This window comes from Hemibagrus wyckioides, linkage group LG15 (assembly GCF_019097595.1).
Source record: "Hemibagrus wyckioides isolate EC202008001 linkage group LG15, SWU_Hwy_1.0, whole genome shotgun sequence".
Classification (NCBI taxonomy): Eukaryota; Metazoa; Chordata; class Actinopteri; order Siluriformes; family Bagridae; genus Hemibagrus; species Hemibagrus wyckioides.
In genome coordinates this window covers 9612501-9634157 of record NC_080724.1, presented here as the reverse complement: position 1 = coordinate 9634157, position 21657 = coordinate 9612501, and the positions used below count along the sequence as shown (strand labels likewise).

Sequence of the window (21657 nt, the reverse complement as noted above, 5' to 3'; positions counted from 1 at the left end):
CAAGATGCTCCGGGGTTTAAATCTGTATTATTCTTGTGTGTAAAGCTGCCTCCCTGCTGTACATTCGATCATTTCATGACACATTTATGATCTTAAACTAGTCGAATGTGAACGTCTGGAAAGATTTTTTTTTTTTTAAAATCCTTTGGTAAAAGTCTGATTTGATTTTCAGCAGAAAGGCAAGGGCAAAGAGGGGTTTTTAAAAAGAATAAACCAACAGGATGTGTCCTGATGTGTACTGTTACTTTGCCACAGCTTATTTAGTATTTATTATAGAATGATGCACTGTTAGGGACACTGGTTGGTATATAATCCTCATACATCTGGGTTTGGGGTGCTAAACAAAATGAAATATGATTGGTTGCTTTTTTTTTTAATGGGTGGTCCTTAGCTAATAAAAGCTGCTCCAGAACCCTTCCGTCAGTGTGAAGGTGTAGCTACACGATACTAAAGGTTAAATGTCAGCCGTGGGATTTGATCTCATGACCTTCTGATCTGATCAGTCCAACATCTTAGCCTCTACTACTGTATGTACTGCAGTTTGTCACCTCTGAGCCCTGATACTGGAGCCTCGTTCCTGAAATCCTGAAGTAACGTCTCTTGGCAAATAAACTGCACCATATCTACAACACAAACAGGCACCTGAGAAAAGCACACACAAACAATTTCTAACATGTGGTTATGATTTCCCTAGAAATGTAAAAATTTTAGCGATCGTTTGTAAAGAAGCTAAGAGTCGGAAGACGAGGCGATAGCGACATGCGACAGTCACGAGAGAGAGAGAGAGAGAGAGAACGAAAGCTTATACTCACCGACGTTAGCTTAGTAACTGCCGAGTCACTTCACTTGGAATTATTTCTTGTCGACATTTTTGGAAGCCCAAGGGAAAAAAAAAATAAATCCAACAATTCATTAAATACTTATTTATTGAAAGAAATTTGGTCCCCTGATTAAAAAACAAAACAAAACACAGTAACATTTAAAATGCAAGTGTGCAAAAACATGTTAAAATGCATGCGTGGATACAGCCACACAGGATCATGTCTAATACAGAAACATTTCCAAAACAAACGTCCAAAGTCAGAGCCTCTAGCTCACACAGCTGGATGACTGCCAAGTCTTAATGCTCTATCAAAAAACCTATTTTGCATTTGAAGAAAAATGAATAATAATGAATGACTTGCTAGTTGGCTGCTTTTTGCCCTTGGATTATGAAACAGAAGTAGAGAAGAGCAGGAAAATCCTAGCGAGCAGAAGGAAAAAACGGAATTTTACCACAACCTTAATGATGAACGGTGGAGTAAATGATACCCAGCGATTTCCACCCTCTGTTTTTAGTGACCAGAGACCACTTATTGTTTTCTGTTTGTGGAATTCACAGTCTAAGGTGGAAGATAACGTCAAGGTAAGCGCTACCAGAAGCAAATGCTTTTTTGTGTCCTTTCCCCTTCAGTGAACTGGCTTTTCCATTGGGGGAATTTCATTTGCATTTTGCTTTAGCGATTTATTTTTTAAAAATCATGTCCAGTTCCTCTGCATCGTCATGGCACGGTGTCCGATTCCCTAAATCTTGGCACTTCTAACTAACAGGTAACATGATAAAAGAGGCTATAAAATGCTACTGAAAACTAAACTGGCAAAAGCTACAAAAACAGACATAGGATGTAGAAAACACATACACACAGTACATACATAAAAGTACCAATAAAAATAGAAGCTCATGTGCTGCACATGTGGAAATCTGGATTCACTCACTGCACAGGGATAAAAGAAAGACCAATGAAGGTGATCCTGTGCAAGTCAGTGGACTTTAATTTTTGTTTCACTCATTTATTGTTAACACATTAGTCGTCGTCATCCTCGTCCTCTTCTTCGTCTTCTTCGTAGTAACGGTTTTTTCTTATCACGTCCTCGACGCACTCGTCCTGCTCTTCCTCGCCCTCAAAGAATCCGACATCCTGAGAGTGTTTCTGCTCGAACCCAGAGCTCGATTCGCCCTCGCTGAGGGGAGAGGGTGGAGGTGTCTCATCCAGGGATGTACTCTGGCATGTGAAAGATGCCGGCTCCTCCTCTTCTGGCTGATCTTTCTCCTCAGTGGCTTCTTCGCCACAGCTACCTTTGACTTCTTCCTCTTCTACTTCCTCCTGTCCAGCTGCTTCACTTGTTTCCTCCTCTTGCAGAGGCTGGTGCTGAGTGGGGGTTGTCAGACTGGGTTGATTGACAGCTGAGGCCGGGCTGCTGAATGACAAGGGGCGGCTGCGTTCTTGAAGCGAGGCGCTCCTGCGGACGTCGGAGAATACTGCTTTTCCAGCACAGAGTGGGCTCGAGTCTCCCTCAGGCAGGGCTGAGGCAGGACTGTTAACTGAAAAGGGCCGGCTGCGCTCTTTAAGCGAGGTGCTCCTGCGGATGTCGGAAAGCTCTGCTTTTTCAGTACACAGTGGGCTCTTGTCGCCCTCTGGTGGCCACTTTGGGCGGCTGGGACAGACGGCGGCCTCTTCAGCCAGCGTGCACCCACCGCTCTGAGGTGAAGCTTCCTCGCTGTCTGCTCTCGGAGGCCAGGAGATCTTCAGTCGTCTTGTTTCCACCGGTTTCTCCAGCTTCTCGGACGTATCCTGGGCCCGTGTCTCCAGCGAGGCAGTGAGGACGTTCACTTTAACCGATGGAGACTCCTCCACCATGGGACTGCTGGGGTTTTCCGGAGACTCCTTGCTGTCCTCCTGGTCCTCTGCATCCTCTCCTCGGGTGTCCCACAACTCCTTGTGAGGTCGGTGTCCAAAACCTTCGTCGTAGTTCCCTTTGGCCTTGAAGAGCTGGCTGAAGTGCGGCTTGCAGTAGACGGTGTTGTGGAGGGAGGCGTAGTTTGCCAGGCTAAGCAGCAAAGGAGAAAAAGGAAAGATGTGAAATGAACTGCATTTAGGAATCAATTAGAATTTTTTTTTTTGGAGATGGTTTTACCTCAGCTTTGTGTTGCAGTGAGTGCAGCGAAAGCAGGAGTTGTGATAAATTTGTTGGTTGGCCACCAGTCGCTCCAGGGGGTACACGGTCTTCATGCACATCACACAGCTCTCACGTGGCGGCAAACTGAACTTCTACACACACACACAGAGATTTACACAATATTCACAAAAGGCATAGTCACATTGTTTAAAGTCTTTCATGTGTATCAAATGGTACTAAAGGAAAACACAGACGAGTTGAAATGTATATCTGTTCAGATAATCTCCAAATGGAATCCATCCTCATCTGGGTGCGATTATAAATCTTCTCTAACTGTATTATATAGTCAGAAAGTGCAATTACATAACCGGGAAATTCATTCTAGTTTTATTGAAATTATTGACTGTTTGCTGATGTTTGCTTGGAGTGCTGAATAAAGACAGACTTGGATTAAGTGGAGAGTCCACATTGTTCAAACCTTCTGAGCAAACGACCACAAATGGATATTAGACTCCAAGCCTAAGGTCTGAATTGTGTAGCACACAGTATTAAAGGAAGACACCACTGATTTGAAGTGTATTTGCACAGATGATCACTTCAATGTCAGAAAAATTCACAAGATTACATCCAAGGGTGAACATCTTGGATGTCAGGTCACATGCTCTGATCGTATAGATTCCGACTACAATTTATATTGAAATGTTTATACTGGGATTTTATCTTTACTGGGTTTGAAAGTATATAAATATATAAAGTATCTATCTATCTATCTATGCTGCTCATGTGTGGTGAGTCTACATAAGCTGTAGATGCTACAGATGGAGGATTCAGATGGAAGACTCAGACTCTCACTTTAGAATGTACACAGTGGTAAGAAACCTGGAGCCATTTTTGTAAAAAAAAACAAAATATTAGAGCAATAAAAATAAGAAGGGTCACCTTAACAGTTTTAGTTTGGTCGGAAACAGGAGTATCCACACTGGAGTCTGCAGAAAGAGGAAAATCTTTATGAAGTAACATCCCACTAGAAACATACAACAAATACAGACACACAGACGAAACAGGAATATAATCGATGCCTAATAACACGTGGAAAGGGATGTTGTTATTTAAAGGTTACTTAAGGTCATTTTGGACTCAAGTTAAAATAAATAAATAAAATCTTGAAAAATGAAATTAATGGACTAATCCTACATAATTGCTGATATAGCGAAGTTTTTTTGTAAGGAACTATTTAACATTTATGGAAGGAGTCTCCAGTGTTGATAGTTTTTCCGACAAAGGAAAGACTTCAGCGTTTCTCAGTAACATGAAAAATTATTATATATAATACACATTTTATTTATTTATTACTTATTTTTAATTATTATTTATTTTATCTTCAAAGCAGTGGCAGATGGGGATCTAACTCAGTTTCACAATATTAGATGTAACTATAAATGGATAAAAAGTGCAGTGCATCAAGCTTTAATAGATACAAACTGTTGTGGGATAAAAATTGGGCCATATCACATCAGCACATCACCAAATACTTTCCAGATGTGTTTTATTCCTTATTAACCACGATTAACACTATAGAAAGATAAAAAATATATATATAATAAATAGGAGGAAGTGTAAAGAGGCTCACTGTTGTCATCCATGGTTAAAGTTTTTCTGCTGTCAGGATCAGGAGAGGAGGGCTACAAAACACCGACACACACAACATGAGTGAAGAATCACAAATGGTGCCCTCTACAGGCCAAACACAATCCATCACCACCACCACCACCACCACCACCACCATCAGCCGCAGCAGCACATACCACATCTAGCAGGACTGGAGGGACGTTTTCTTTCTGCTTGACTCTATAAGCACGTGCCTCACCGTCCACTTCACTCTGGCCCTGAGGGGAGAATAAAAACAAAACAAGTCACAAAGCTGCTTAACCAAGTCAATGAGACAGAAAGAAGCAGAGCAACTTCATGACACTTGAGCACAGGAAGTGTCCTGAACTAACCAGACTGATTAAGTAACCAGACTAATTAGAGAGTTGAGAAAGCAGGACACTCACACAAGAGGATGAAGACACGTCTAGTTTAGACACTGCGGCCTGATAGAGGGCCATTCTCTCCCTGAGGGGCGTGGTCTCCACCACCGTCTCAAACACTCCTGAGAGAGAAAGAGAGAGGGGGGGAGTTAGAGAGAGATGATGGAGTGATAGAGAGAGAAAGGGGAGAAAGAAAGGGGGGGGATGGTATACAGGGCACAGGGTCAGATTATGGATAGGAAACACATTTCCACAGCAAGTTCTCGATCACTGAGAGTCAACCGTCAGCCGTTTCCTCTGCTCTCCTGACTCCCTTTCATTTCCTGACTCATGATAGCCCTTGCATAAAGAAAACAATTGCAAAAATAATTGCACTGTTTTTTAATCTATTATACATATATATACACATACCTTTGTCTCCGAGTTCCATTTTGTCAGGGTCACTTCCTGAAGGCTGTACCGACTCTTCAGAAACCTGCACAGACAAAACACTGAATGGGTAACAGTTTCATCAAGGAGGACACGGTACAGACCGCTTGCACTGTATTTCACCTGATAAAAGGCTGGAGGTTTCTAGAAACCTGTTAGAGTTAGAGGACAGATGGGTGAAAATTTATAATCGGAAAACGTCGCTCAATATTATGTGGTGTGGGACACGGCTGAAGGAAAATCTCTGATAGTTCTGGCTTCATGGGTTACATTAATGTTTAGTTTTCCGTTGTAACAGCTCATATGGCAAAATAATTGTCAAATAAAATAAATGGAAAAATTTCTAGCATGGCAAATTGTATATATGGAAAGTACATTATGAACAGGATAGAACTGTACTAATAATATATATAATATTCATATAATATATATGAAAACTGTCATTTAAAAAACAAAACAGAAACAAAAAAAACACAGTTGGGTCCTGTGCTGTCCTGCCAGCCTACAATAATCCATTAATGAGCTCAGGATAACAGACACACTGGCAGACACCACCGTCTAGCCACTCTACACACACACACACACACACACACACACACACACACACACACACACACACACACACAAAAAACCCTCTACCCTCTACACCTGGACCTGTTGGAAGAAGCCCAGACATCGCACAGCTGCACAAACCACGGGATTAGTCTGCTCTGTGCTGAGTGGAGAAGAAAGGTCATGTGAGTGGAGATGATTAATAAACAGCAGGATAGCATCTACTGTCCAAGTTCAACAGCAGGTTCTTTAGATATGACCGAAGCTCGCCTGCTAGCTCGTGTTTAAAGCTAAGAGAGGTTTGGGGGTAGAAGGTTTTAAGGAAACACGAATGGCTGGGGTTCATTGTCAGGGCTTCCCTTCTTATATTTCACTGGATTGTCAGTCGGTCAGTCAGTTGGTCAATCAATCCTGCTTTTCTACAGTTGTGTAGTAGACTCACATGTTGCTCTCTAGCACATGAGACAAGGCTTCAGCAGTAATAAAACATTTAAAATAAATGATAAATAGTAAACAGTAATATTAATTAATTAATACTTCATTAAAAAAAAATTTACATAAAATTATACAAAAGTTTTTTTCTGCTTCACTGACATTTCTATATTGTACTATTATTAACTTTTTTAATTGATAGTTAAAACTTTCAAACAAGTTTCTAGTGTGACTTCATTATTTATTAAACGTTTCTATACATTTTCTACTATTTCAGAGTAAATAATCAAGTTGGATGATTTGTGTCCTCATTTTCAGCACATAAAACGAGTTTTTAAAATAAAAAAATAAAATAAAAAAACTTTTACTGTCAGCTGACATTTTACCTAAAACTAAACTCTAACTCAAAGCAACAACAAATTAAAAAAGAAAATGCACATGGATAAAGTCACCTCGGCTATTTACTTTTTCGACTGCTCCACAGGCAACATTCACTCGTTTGAATAACTTAAAAATAACCAGAATAAAAGTGTTAAACAGTTCCAGTATGAACTCACCAGACAAGAAAAAAGAAGCAAAGCATTTTCTAGCCGGACTTCTGATAAGATCTACAAGAACCTGTTTGAAACACAGCCACACTTACAGTCTGCTATCTCGTATCTTACCTACTACAAGAAGCCGTGGTCAGATTCCTGATTCAGCGACAGAGCTGTGTGTGACTCTGGCTTGTTCTCCGAGCCTCAGGTTAGAGACGGGGAGCTAGCCTGGGTTTTGTTGGCAGGAGGGGGGAGGAGGAGGAAGAGGAGGTGGTGGTGGATGGAGGATGGAGCAGCTGGTAAAGCTTTCAGAGAGGGGGTTCAAATCAGTGCTGTTCCTCAGCAGAGAGGCGTGAGGTGGGAGACTCCAGAGCGAGTCTGTGACACCGGGAGAGCAGGAGGCAAACGCAGCACAAAGAGCACGACCCAGGCGGGGGAGCGGAGAAGACAAAGAGCTCTTACATTAATCCAACGTACAAAAGAGCCTGAGGATCTGAGACAGGCCTGATGAGGCTGGGTTATAAAAAAAAAAAAAAAAAAAAAAAAAAAAAAAAAAACACCACACAACACGAGTGCCTTCTGCTCTTTCTAACACCTCTATAAAGAATTAAAAATTGTGCTTAACCTTTAATGCTAAAAAAGAGCGCATTCTAAGTTGCTGTTATGTAATTGTGTAAAATTGCAGTGATGTTCAATGTTGTGAACAAATAAAGCCAGACACACCCATGACTCCCCTCATCCCACCCCCACCCCATTGCCACACCCCAGAATCACGCAGCAACATATGGCAGAAATTGAATCAGACGCAAAAGCCCTTCTGCATGCCCCTCCTCCTGCAGCCGCACACAGTTCACAATACATGTGATACATCACCAAATCTCAGAAACATACACAAATACAACCAACTCACTAAAGTGACCAAAAACAATTCTGTCAACCGATATTTTCCTCCAAAAAAAACACTTCATTTTCAAACATCAAAATGTGAGTAAAAGCAGACTGGGGCATTCAACAGAGTGGAAAAAGAGCCAAGAAAACCCTCAGTCTAATATATGTATATAGGTATATATATTTTGCATGCAAGTAACATTCTAGCATTTAGAATTAAATATCCAGTGGGGAAAAAAGCTGCTTTTAAAGATTTCACTTCAGCTCCTCTCACAGATACACACTACCCAATCCAGTGGTAGAAAAAACAGCCTCACTCTCAGATTGTAAAGAATTCTACGTTTACACTAAGAAACAAGTTCTCAATTGTAATGATCAGCATCATCCCTCATCATCACCTGAGGTAAAAATTGCACGCTGGATTTAAACATGAGCCTCATCGTCATCTCTGCATGTACAAGCTCTTCTTCAGGACTTTCTGCGGCTCCTAAACTAAATGAATTAGCCTTCCCTTTGTTTTCGTTAAATTGTCTACTCAGTGGACACGATCTTAGCAAGCAAAGCTAGTAAGTAGTCTAAATAAAATCAGTTCCATGTTGTTTGTTTTTACCTACAGCAGTGATGTCTATGTATGTCAGTCAAGGTATAGAAGAGAAAACTCCATTCTAAATTCACTGTTTGTTTTCCAGGAATAACGACGTCTGATGGGTTTTCCCAGAACGCCAAGTATCAAAATATACCCACTACCATCATACTCATGACTTAATACAGCTAATAAACATTCATTTCAGTTTTCAATGGTTTTTTATGGCTGTGATAAAATCAGATATAACTGAAAAGGTATATATATATATACATATACATATATATATATATATATATATATATATATATATATATATATATATATATATATATATATATATATATATATATATATATATATATATATATATATATTCCAGACCCTATTTTATTAGTTGATGCACAATTTAATATAATCCAGCTGAGCAGTTTATACCCAGAACTTCAACACTGATAATACACTCTAATCTCCGTGCTTCCCTCATGATCGTCCCTGCAGCGAACACACAAAATGGCAGGCTTTGATAAAGCCTCTTGTGAGCGTGTGTTACTGCTCATATGAATCCTGATCCCATGACATCACCCCAGGGAACGACCCCGCACCCAGTTCCTCAGGTCTTTGACCTCTGGTCACGTGACCTCCAGGCTGCATCATCACTGTGCAAAAGCAGAGCATGTTCTCTCGGGTATGGGGACGATCAAGACTCCTGACCTCACGATGCAAAAATAATGAGAAGGTGGACAAAGGAACATATGTGGATAAAAAAATTTATATCTGCAGAAAAATAAACTAAAAAACAGGATTGATGAATCTAAAAAGGAACACGTGATCTTGGTGTGCAAACTGGAGTGAAAGTCAATGACTTATAAGGAATACTTCTATAGCTTCTTATGATACAAGTCCAAAGTTTCATCTTTTCTTCATTGTTCATTTTCTCATGGGCCACAAATCCCTTCAGAAGAGACACAATGCTCCATTGTCTCCGGTCAGGACTCGCGTAAACTTTACAGTCCAGATGAAGGAAAGACTACACGAGATTTATTTCCTCTCCCCCTCTGGCAGTCCATTTTATTCTTCAGTCAGAGGTATACACCCACAAACATGTCTCATGTTTACTGAAGGTACAGCAAAGTGAAATGTGTGTAAACATCTGACATGTTTGGTCAGATATGAAGCTTGGAAAATAAATAAATAAAAGTGTGGTCAGATATGAAGCTTGGAAAATAAATAAATAAAAGTGTGGTCAGATATGAGGCTTGGAAAATAAATAAATAAATAAATATAAAAAGCGCATTTATTTACAACCATACAGTGTTTGTTCATTTTTTTCATCCTTAGGAATCATCTGGTCCTAAAGATGGGACACAGCGGTCTAAGTTTGGATTTGGCATCACGTTTTTTTTTTTTTTTTACAGTTTGTGAAACAGAACCAACAAAATTTGTAAGTAAATATTACGTGTTGCTACAAAGTTCTCTTCTCTGTCCTGATGATGAGGTGACTGAGGCGGAACAGCAGAGATTTTGCATTTCGGATCACTGAATAAATTAGAGAATACTTGTTTCCATTCCACTTGTGCATGTTGCTAGTAAGGTTTTAGCCATCTTTAGACAGAGTTATTAGTGCAAGTTTTAGTAAACAACTTGCACAACTTCAAACAATCTCTGTCTGAAGCAGATGATGACCTGGACTAATGCAGCCGAAATCGTGGAGCCGTCAGAGCCACAATTCTGACACCATGCGAATAGTGCTGTCGTTTCTGGGGTCATTTTCTACCTCAGGTTTTTTTTTTTCCCCTCCAGTGTTTTTCAGTGCTAATCAATGAGCTTCTACTGAATAAAAAATACTTAATGCTTTAAATCCAAATACAGATGCAGCTGTTTGGAGAGCTGAACTGACACTTGAACAGCTGTCGCATTTCACCCATATTTGCAGTCCACTGTTTTGCTGATGCAATCTGATATTTGTTGAAGCACGTACACATTTACGTATTTGTTCCATAGTTCTGCAGGAGCCTGCTGCTGGTATTTCTCTCAGCATTTATTATAACAATTTGAGAATATGGAACTTTTGGCTTGTTTAAATACCTGCTGACTATCATTGCTCATTTACATTTAAAAGATTTATCTAGAGAGACTTAAATTTCTCTGTTATACAACTGAGCAGTTTAGGTCTTGAACTTTGATCAGTAGTGGAGCCACTGAGCTTAAAACCTCCTTGACGAGCATGCAGAGACGTCTTACGCACTCACCTTGCTCTCGAACATCATTTTCAGGCTGCTGAGAGGCACGTTGGGCTTGTCCATGTCCGCTATGTCGCTCTGTGGGGTCTTCTCCATCTGCATCTCCATGACCTTCGAGCGGAAGTTTGCGTTGGCAGAGCTTGCAGATCGTGGTGGAGTGTATGCTGATGAAGTGCAAGGACTTTGGTCGGAAGAGAAGGGTTGTTCAGTCTCCCAGCGCTTTTTCAGTGCGCTCAAAGTGCCGGGGTGCAGAGTCACGTCTTCCACGGCCTGGAAGAAAAAAAAAAAATCACGTGAGTTAAGAGTTTGGATTTATCAGATAACTTCTAAAAACTTGGAAAGAAAATTCCTTCATGTAATTCCTAAAGAACTTCGAAAATAATGCTTGCTCAGTATGCAGCTGTAAACACATTTTAAACAAATCATGCAAAAGCATCAACAGGCCTTTTTTTTCCCCTTTAAATGTAATGCCACAAAGTCAAATAAAAGCCTGACGGAAACCTGACGGAAAGCAGATGTTGCCCAGGGAACGATCCTCTCCAGTGAACAGAAAAGGGAAAAAAAAAAAAAAACTGAAAGAAAGACATCCAAAGAAAAGCGCTTCACGTACACGTAAAGTGATCCCGATGACACTTAGATCTTTTGTTAGTTTGTTGGAAAAGCAGGTCAGTAAAAGCTGTAAACCTGGCGAGTGTTTAAAAGCAGCAGCTCCCTCAGACAGCGTAGGTGGAAATTTTAAAAAAGCTGTTCCAGATGGGAAGTGTTGGGAAATCCCAGCATGAAGGAGTGAATCCACCCCCCTAACCACCGGAGAGAGAAACCGGAGTAAAATGTCGAGGAGGGAAAAGAGAGAAACAAGGAGAAAGACAAGCGAAAAAGGGGGCGTTGAAAAGCAGAGGGAGAAAAGAAAAACAGGAATTACAAAACCGTTCAAGAAGAATGCAGAGAATGTGTCTCCTATCATGACCTTACAATCTTAAAATTCCATCAGCCAAACATTGTAATAAAAAACAAACCCGTATACTGTTTAAAACACACACACAGAGGAAACTGAAACTCTGACCAGTAGATGGCCATCATTTCTCTTGTACTTTAACTCACTACATGATCGACCACCTGGCTGAACCCCTGCTTTGTATAAATGCGTTTATTCCGTTTTCTTTTTACCTTTATCCTTTTCTTCCATCTATATTAGACTGTTCTATCTTTTTCAGTTTTTCCTTTTCTTAGGAATAGCTGTAGATTGTCATGTTATTCTCATTCTGTGCCACTTATTAGATTGGTTAACTGTGTCTACTGGTAGGAGATGTAAAAAGCTTAAATAAATATAAAAGATCTCCCTAATAAAAATTCACACTCCAGTAGATTTTTCAAGATTTGAAGCCACAGAAAAGAAGAGATCACACTCATTTAATTTTTCACATTTTGTTCTGCGTGTTTAGGTACATGGAAATCCTACACTAAATCTACACACTCCTCGGGTCTAGGTGACTTTCCTCTCGCTGTTCACGTCCTTTCCTTCATTCCCTGAACAAACTGCTTTCTGCCAGAGAAATAACGCGCTCGACACTTGCCTTCGACTGGGAAACGGCTTATACTTCCAGTTAATAAAAGTACTGGTAGTGCTCCATTAAAGACAATACATTTGTTGTTTACATTTTGTTTCGATCGTGTGCAGCGATACTATAGAAATGATAACGTATTAACCGTATGAACCAGCGAGTTAATAAAATAAACATGTGATTTGCCTCGTAGCCTGAACAACGGTCAGAGCTGCTGTTATAAAAAACTAAATCAACACCTTCTGTCCAGTCAGAACGGAGAACTCGAATGCATTGTGCTTGCAGTTGAATTCTTGCCTTACATCATCATCCCACACCACTGCCATGTGCACCATATACAGATTATAAACCAATCAGGTCAGAGATTTCCAAACACAACATGGCTGAATGAAAAGTCACCCATTGGAAAGCCTCTTTAAATCAGACAGGAACCATTTCTCACACAGTATAATGTTAAAAATACGACAAAGACGACTGCAGGGTCAGCTCTTCCAGTTGTTTTTATATCATTTAAATATTCCTTTTCTCTGATTACCTTCTCGTCAGCTACTAGACTCTCTTCTTTAAGCAGACGCAGAGGCTTTAACTCGCTTTCCTCTCTCCAGGACTGCTAGCTGTGTTTACTGTTTACTGGCCTGACAGATAGAACAGACTGAACACCAGCTCACATGCTGTAATGCCTGGAGCTGATAACACACAGGACACGGAGTGAACCTGCAGATTAACGACTGTAAACACGGATTAATGCCACCGGCCACTGCAGTGAAGAGGAAATCAGTGGGAAGTCTGTAGGTCTATGTATTGGTGAAGCAGAACAATGCAGCTATCTGTATCCTTATGTGTTTAGAGCTGACAATATCTGTTATTCTTTTATATTTCAGATTTATACTGGAAGTGGGTGTGTTCTGTACAGGAAGTTACAGAGATTGTACAGAGTGTTTGTAAACACTATTCCCTGGAAACAGGCCTGCTGAAAACTGAAGAAATTTCCATTCACAGATTCCGACAGCAATTTGCAGGACTGTGATCCTCTGTGGACTTTTCTGGAATGTCAAACAATGTCTTTCCTAAACTTCTAAACCGTTATATTAGGCTACATGTGAGAACTATATAACGGCATGGAATAACGTTTCATCAGCTTTATTTTGATTTTTAGGCTTGTTACACATGCAGGGCATGCAATCAGAAGCAGTTCTTCTCTAAACCAGAGATACGCTACAGTAACAAGGAATAGAATACGACAAGAAACGACAAAATAAAAAATACCTCTCTGTCTATCTCTGTCTGCATATCAGTCCGTTTATCTGTTGTTGTCTGGCTCTGTAAGTCAGTCTGTCTCTGTCTGCCTTTTGTCTCACTGTATGTCTGTCTGTATGATTTTGTTGACACATGTAACCACAGAAAACATGTCCAAGTTATTTAAAAATAAATAAAAATGATCTTGCTCACTTTTTTCTTGTCCGAGTTGATCTCTTCTGCTGCTTTCTGGTACCTGTACAGAGGCGATCATATAATTTATGTTTAGAAAAAAACCTTAAACCAAAGACACAAAAACACAAACCTGTCACAGGATCTTCTAATAATATCTACATTATTTCATTCGATTAATCCGGTTCAGTACATTTATACACACCCGATCATCTGAAGCAAGCAGAGCTCCGTTATTAAACAACAGTGGCTTCATGTGGTGAAAAATGGGAAGCAGAAAAGAAGAAACAGTAAAGAAAGAGGAAACATCCAGGTCTATACGGAGGTGTGATGCATCACAAAGAGAGCTTGTGTGTTAACTGAAGCAAAGATAAGCATTTTTGAAATCATTTTATAGATAATAGATTTATTAAAGAGGAGACACTGGAATTTCAGAGATTCAGTCTGAGCGCTTACACACACACACGTTTCAATCTGCTGAGATTTCCTGCTTCTATTACTCCACCTCTCTGATTTGGGGTCTTGTCAGACATGATGTATGAAAAGCTCTCACCAGCAGCTGGGAGAGGAAGAGGAAGACAAATGGAGCAGGAAGCACCTTCTTAACAGATGCTTTAATACTGGACCTGAGACCTGAACTTGGATGATCCTGATATCAGCGTGACAGGATGTGGAAATCGAGAACTTTAAGAGACACTTGGGGGTGTGCTGTTAAAGAAAAATAATAAATGTTTGTGTGTCGCAGCATGATGCAAAGCTGCTCTGAAAGCTGATTATTTTTCTGTAACAGCACGTCATGAAGTCTTTTATTCAACAGCAATTTGCTAACAAATACGATATGTTGTTTATTAACGGACGATGCATCATACGTTGTATCTGTTCATAATTATGGTTAATGTCACAGAGAAACATCGGAGATGTTTCTCGGAGAGAACAAACAGGAGTGACGGAACTGAGAAGTGAGCGTGTTTGCTCAGGAGGATGAAAAGACAACAGAAAGCGTAAACGAGTGCAGGTGTCTGCACGCAGGATCAAATACGCAGACAAGCACATACTTTGAGAACCGTTCTGCTATGGCGCTATTTTTCCCCTGTGGTCCGACTATGGAGAGCTCTTTGGCTGTGACACGGAGGGACTGGGAGGCCCACTGCCTTCTGTTGAACGAGCTGACTGCCATCTCTGCTCCTCAGACTGAAAAACAAAACATGCAGATAGTTATGCAACTTTCAGAAAGAACATTTTCCAGGTGTGTTGTATGATCATAAGTGACTTGAGGTCACGACTGGATAAAAGACACACTTGTCCTGCTCTTTTTATTAGACAGGAAGTGAGCCATCGTTCTGAGTCATATCACATCCACCTGCTGCTCACCTGAACTTTGAGTATATTCTCTCTCACACACACACACACACACACACACACACACACACACACACACACACACACACGTACACGTTCTAAGGTGTAAGACACAGATGGAGTCAGTGTTATGTCACACACCTCCCGGCACTTTGTCATTGCACAATGCACTAAAACAGAGTGACTGCAATCAGTAAACCTGCACAGACACACCACACACACACTCACAGGTGAGATCTTTGTAAATCAGTCATGTGTGAAAGATTTTATCATGAAATATGTGCGACGGTGTGTGAATGCGAAAATCAGATTTGGGTCAGAATTTGATACTATAACATGTTCCAACACCTTGAATATAAAAAAAACCAGAGAATTTATTTAACCTAAACATGCGACAATGTTTTGCCTTCTAATCTTTCCTAAGCTAATGTCCCATAAACTTGACAATAGTTTAAAGAACTAATTAAAAAAAATAAAACCATGCAAAACGATGTCTAAAACTTTTTTCCCCCTCTCACAGCAAGTCACGCTCTGATCAGGATACTGAACAGCTACATGTCCTTACAAAACCGGTGTAAACTTAATCAACTCAAACTGTGACTCAGACACTGACTCTCAAAATGACGGCACTGCTCACAACCGAGTCTGTCGCATGTCTGCTCTGGAAAGTCTGTCATTTCCAGAACTATACATATAAGCAAGAAAGAAAACGAGAAAGCAAGAAATTCTAGCATGTAAAGGGTTTTCCCAGGACACCACACATTTCTTTTAACAATATTAACACAACAACGATGGTTCAAATATATTTTAAAGTACAGTTAAAATAAATTATTTAGCAAGATTAAAGAGGTGCAATAAAATATATTTTTATTCCTCTATTTGTAAGTAATAATAGTGGGCATTATCTATGATGGTTAAAAAAATCAGGACATTATTTAACACTAGATCACCAGAAATAGAAACTAAAGAACTACTTTAAATATTTACATAGGGACATTTCATCTGTTTATGTTTAAATGCAAGTCCCTATCTTGAATTTCCAGTCAGATCCGAGTTCAAATGGTATTCGGTCCAGATCCTGACTCACTCTGGTGTCACGAACATCCTAATGATACAAGTAAGGTGACTGTGTATAACGGTGTTTTGCATCAAGCCTGTCACTCTAACAGACCCACACAAGCCCTGACTCACATCGTCGACTCCGACCTCATCCCCTCATCCATCATCCGTCGCTCAGTGACAGGCTGAGTCAACAAAGTTTTTGTAAGCTCTTTCTCCCTGATCTGTCTCCCTCCCCATTTTTGCCATAAGCGCTTTAAGAAAGAGTTAGAGAGCTGAAATTCCATCTGAGATCCTGAGCAGGACAGACAACAGTAAAAGCAGAGGAACATGACCGAGGGCTTTAAAGTTAGTCCAAGCCCAGTGAATGTAATGCTCTCGGTGTAATTACAGATGTTACTGTAAGGATAATTACAGCTTTTAATGTTTAAGTGACTTATAAATCTCAGATTGGGTCGGATAGATATCAGGGAAGATGTCAGACGTCAGAGCAGCTTGAAATAAAAACCCCATCACGTGCAAAGTCCAAATAAAAAAATGCATTTTTTTTTTACCCATCACCTGTGAAATTAAAAGTTGATGATCCCCGATTTTAGGTTTTTTTGGGACAGAAATGCCTGCAGCACTGGATGGGAAGATTTCTGAAACCTCAAAACAACACTTTAAAGATGTTTTCTTCACAACATCCTGGATTTTTCTTTTCTTTTTTTTTTTAAGAAGGAGGAGGAAGGTTAATCTGTGGAGAACACTTGGTTCACAGGATATGATTCACCATTCCTTTCACCATTCCAGAACATTACCCACAAACCACTGACAGGTCAGAGGTCAACATCTTAAAACATCAGATTAAACCGGGGGGTTTTCCAGACATGCTCTTAACCAGACGCTCTGTCTCAACGCCCTCGACAATCTTGCTACATCTTTCCCGGCATAAAGAAGCAGGGAGGAAATGAAACACGATGAAACTTAAGAGCTGAACTTTCTCCGATTAAACCCGTTAGGATAAGTGACGTAAGGAAAAAAGAAAAAGGTTTTCTGAGTTATCGAACAAGTTTAGTCTGGTTGACCTCAGCCTTACCTCAGCGCTCCAGCATGCTAAGACAGGCCGCTCCTGAGCTCCCTGAGGACGACGTGTCTTTTCCGAATTCTAAAGCCAGACAGCTGCAGTGGACATGTTCAACATGACAAACCCTTACAGAAAATATGTCGTTTTTGGTTGTTTTTTGGTGTTGTTTCTGCTGTCCTGTGATTATCATCATCATTACAAGATCCTTTTTAATCATTTCAGTATTGCTTTTTATTTCTTCAACCTGCATCTGAGTCGAATTTGTCATTTAATGGGAAAATAAAAACCCAACCCAAACATGTGGATTCACTGATTCACTGTTTATATACACAGCTGCTTTTATCTTCTTTTTCCTTTTGCCTAACCGGAGAAGCTTTAAAAAGCAAAGATGAGCTCATAGGTTGTAATATAAACACTATAAAAAGGTCGCAAGAGATAAAAGATCTTCACAAACATAAAAAAAAAAGCACTAAAGAGCAGAGTCAAGCTCAGGACTTTGGAAGTTTGTAAGCAAACGTCCAAAAAAATTAAAACTTCAAGGAATCTGCAAAAATAACTTCCATGTACTAGACAAAGACACCTCTAGTGACCTGTCCTGTCAAAACAATGTTTTCTCCAAAGAAAGAAAAGAAAGTCATCACCTACCGTGAGAAAATGGACTGTGTGGTGAGTTAATCCTCGCCTTCGAGCCAAAAGTTAATCAAGTCTGCAGCTTTTGGACTGCTTCAGCTGTTTCGGTCCTCCTACGAGTGTGCTTGCTCCCTCTGAACTCTCAGACTCTTAAGTTTTACAGCGTGTGTGTGCGCGTGTGTGTATGAGGGAGGGTGAGCACTTTGTCTCCTCCCAGCCAATAAGCACACAGCGTCTTCTCCCACCTAGCAGGTAAGTCCCAGCCACTCGTCCCTCTCGCTATGACTCAGTCAGTTTGGGGAATATTCCCAGACAATTCCAGGAAGTCTCCACCCATTTCCAAATGAGCTCATCTAACCCCATATGATACCACACTTCTGGAGAAAGTGACTGGAAATGATCAGTTGTACCACTGCTAAAATCTTGATGCTGATTGGTGTTGATTCACTTTCTATAACTGTAGTCCAGCACCCTGTGCGGCAAATCTCAGTTTTATATAAATGCGCTCATTTTAATATAACACTACTACGTTACTGTTTTTATAGTAACAACTCAGAGACTAGCGTCCCATCTAAACCGAACGTCAAGCGGATTAAAACCGTGTTGTTATTTAACAAATAATGAGACGTTTATTTATTTATTTTTGATGCAAGGAATCTACAGTGTCAGTAGCTTTTCCTCCACTGGAAAGACTCCAGCACAGAGGAGTGTGTGCTTTCATGATAACATGACAACCTGCGTTTATTAACTTCAGCAGAAAGAAATGGAGAGATGGTGCTGAAGAAACAACCCTTCATAGCTGTTATATTGTAAGCTTAACTTCTTCTATGATGCAACTATGAAAGGATAAAAAACATAATTGTTGGCAATTCACTGTTGCACAATGGTACGTTCAAGTCATGACAGAAAGATCAGATTTACGAGCTGAATGCACAGGAACGCCGATACGAGTCTCGTAATTACTAGCGAGAAAACTAGGGATTTTCTCTGGGGGCGTGGCAGAAAGAAAGCACGGTGGCTGCAACGACAACAAGCCGATATATGCAACAATAGTTTTGTTCTTCATTTTCTAGAAGAGGAGTTCTAAATTTTTTTCGTATTTGAATAAGAGAAGGTTCATTTCTTTCCATCTTGTTCCATCCAAAATGACCTGAAGGCACGTGATGTGGTAATTACGACTTCCCAATTCGTAAATACGAAATTCCCAGGAGGACTTAAACGCACAGTAAGAACACGAAAACACGTCAGGATATGACGTTGTTAGACAATACTCAATACAACTATGACATGATTGATGAACAGTTTCTTCCCCCTCACATGCTGTTTCACACAGTGAACGACGAATACTTTTATGCATGTGACGATTTTCCAGCTTGAGCAATGAGACCATACGTGGAAAAAGTTTTAAGCCAATATTCTTACTGAATAAACGGATCTGAGTCATCAGCAGAGGTTTAAGCGGAATACTGTCAATCCTGGTAGCAGAAGCAGAATTACACTCTAAGGTGGAAGCCCTGCAGTCAACATGAAAGTTTCATCACTATAATCCTGATCACATGAATAGCATGTGTGAGGGGGGGTCAACTGACCATGCGCTAAGACAACACACTCGACACAGGAGCACATCTCGGGGGTTGGTGAGGTGTTTCTTGGGCGGGTTCAGGGTCTTTAAGGCACGTGTTTAAGGCAAGTTGTTGTATGCATGGATGCCTTTTTCTGTTTAAAAAAAGTGAAACTTTACTGCAAAATATATGAACACTTACAGTAAACGTGTTCAATATTTGACCAATTCCTGCTCATTAAGTTCCGCCCCCTGGATCAACCGTGGCTTGTAGAGTACAGTATCTATAGAATGATTGACAGGTGGCGAAACAAGCATTCTGGACCAATACTTTTATATTTGTGTGAAGCTGCTTTGTGAATAAATGTGAATTGTATTGGAAGTCTACCTTCAAAACAGGTTTTCTCACGGACTGTATACACTTTTGTGCCACGACCTCCAGGTTATTAGTACAAATAAGGAACAAAAAACACCTTTAAGGTGTGTAAACCAGCACTGACAATTGAGCCCACTTAGGATAAAGGACTCAGAGGTACAGATCTTAACATCTGTACAGTTCTCCCATGAAGCCGTGTCTTGCTCGGATTGTTCCATGGTGCACTGGAATGAGACACGGCATGTAAACTTCTGCAAAACTTCCCGAGACACTCGTTCACCTCAGCATACAAACGGGCAAATATTTACAAGGCTGCAAGTTTAACCCGTTCTCTCGGGATGGTAAACAGCTGAACGTGCTTTTTTCATGGCTTCAGACTTCCCACAGAGATTTGTTCCAAACAGCCCGAGCTCTATTAACCACATGGGATAGCGTTTGTTGCACTACTTGTAAAACATTTACACGTCATGATCCATATGTGCGATGTGTACGACACTGGATTTATTTTACGTTTGCTTAACCCACAAAGACGCCATTCAGTCTATCCTCAACTTGCAAAATGAATTCCCATGACTCTCGCTACACTATCTCTGCTGAAGCATTCAAAGCAAGCAGCGATCTGTAAAATCAGCTCAGGAAAGCGTATTCTCTGCTACGGAAATGGAAGCAAAAGTGAAAAATGACAGGATGTTTGGTCACGTTGATGGAGATCTCTTGCTGGAACTGAACCCTGCTCCTCTATTGCTTTCCTCCAAATATTTTAATGTTTACTTCTTTTTTTTCCATCTCATAGTCACAGTCGTGATTTCAACCAGAGATCCAAGCTCATACATGTCTAACCATCAGGCATAACGTAATCCTTACAGAGACACTTATCTGAGTCATATATAACTGTCTAACTATCAGAGTAATGAATCGAACACGCCTGATTCTAAGAAAATTGCACAATTTAGAAAAGACCAGTTTTAACAGCACTGCTATCCAGAACTTCCTTCTTGCCATAATCAGAAATTGCTGAAATGGTGCCACGGCATCACATAACCACCTGAAAGGTTACCAAAAGGCTAGATTCTTGTTTGTTTGATTGTATCGTGACATGATTTGAAAAGCATAACATAAAAGAATACTTATCAGCAAACTACTGAACTTACCTTATTTACCTTTAGCAGTGGTGTTGGAATAAGGTTGCTGCTGGCTGTTTGTGCACTGAACTGCTTGTTTTCTCCTGATACTGCAAGTTAAACAAAGCAAAAAAAAAATGATGTTTCACCTCCTGCCCTTAAAAAGGCCACAAATCAACCACGAGCTAAGCCTCTTGAGATCTATTTCATAGCATATACTACATTCTAAAATGGCTGATATGATGTAAATATACACAGCAATGTAGCCACAGGAACCTGAACATGATGATTACTGATTATTTCAGTTTTGGAATGATGCACGACATACTCAGGTCGTGATGTTGATAAACTATTAGCATGTAAATAGAATTGTTATTTAAGTCGAACACAGTTACCTTGTAAACAACATAAAGTCATGAGCTCAAGTTACACAACTCGTGCCCGCGATATAATAACAACTCGTAGTCACGAGACACTGTGGCGTCCAAATATGACGTCACAATATTAATTTTTGGTACCGCCTTATTGAAAGAAAGAAAGAAAGAAAGAAAGAAAGAAAGAAAGAAAGAAAGAAAGAAAGAAAGAAAGAAAGAAAGAAAGAAAACGAGTTAAGTTAAACGAGGTGAAGTTAACTAATACTTCCTCTGGCTCGTGCTTTTAGCTAGCACGAATGTGTACTCGAACGCGTTCATTTCCTATCGCGTTTCTTCACAAGCTTAGCACACTTAGCATCACCTCACCTCATGATACCTCATGAAGTGATATATATATATATATATATATATATATATATATATATATATATATATATATATATATATATATATATATATTTTTTTTAAATGACACAGACCTGACACTCACT

The 21657-nt window shown here is 40.0% G+C and overlaps 1 protein-coding gene across 3 annotated transcripts; it reads right to left on the bottom strand.

Annotated features, from left to right (window-relative positions):
• Positions 1-908: 908 nt before the first annotated feature.
• Positions 909-17945, bottom strand: lima1a (LIM domain and actin binding 1a). Of its 3 annotated transcripts, XM_058410093.1 has the most exons (11): positions 17750-17945; positions 14676-14811; positions 13642-13684; positions 10640-10900; positions 5379-5442; positions 4992-5089; positions 4743-4823; positions 4568-4619; positions 3877-3923; positions 2956-3089; positions 909-2868 (listed from the first exon to the last, which is right to left on the bottom strand). In XM_058410093.1, exons 2-11 carry the CDS (start codon positions 14795-14797, stop codon positions 1845-1847), a joined length of 1926 nt encoding a protein of 641 aa, XP_058266076.1. In that variant the 5' UTR covers positions 14798-14811; positions 17750-17945; the 3' UTR covers positions 909-1844. The 3 variants fall into 3 exon arrangements, with proteins under 3 accessions (XP_058266076.1, XP_058266075.1, XP_058266077.1); XM_058410092.1 differs by lacking the exons at positions 13642-13684; positions 14676-14811; positions 17750-17945 and adding an exon at positions 11241-11609; XM_058410094.1 differs by lacking the exons at positions 13642-13684; positions 14676-14811; positions 17750-17945 and adding an exon at positions 11132-11263.
• Between the last annotated feature and the right edge of the window lie 3712 nt (positions 17946-21657).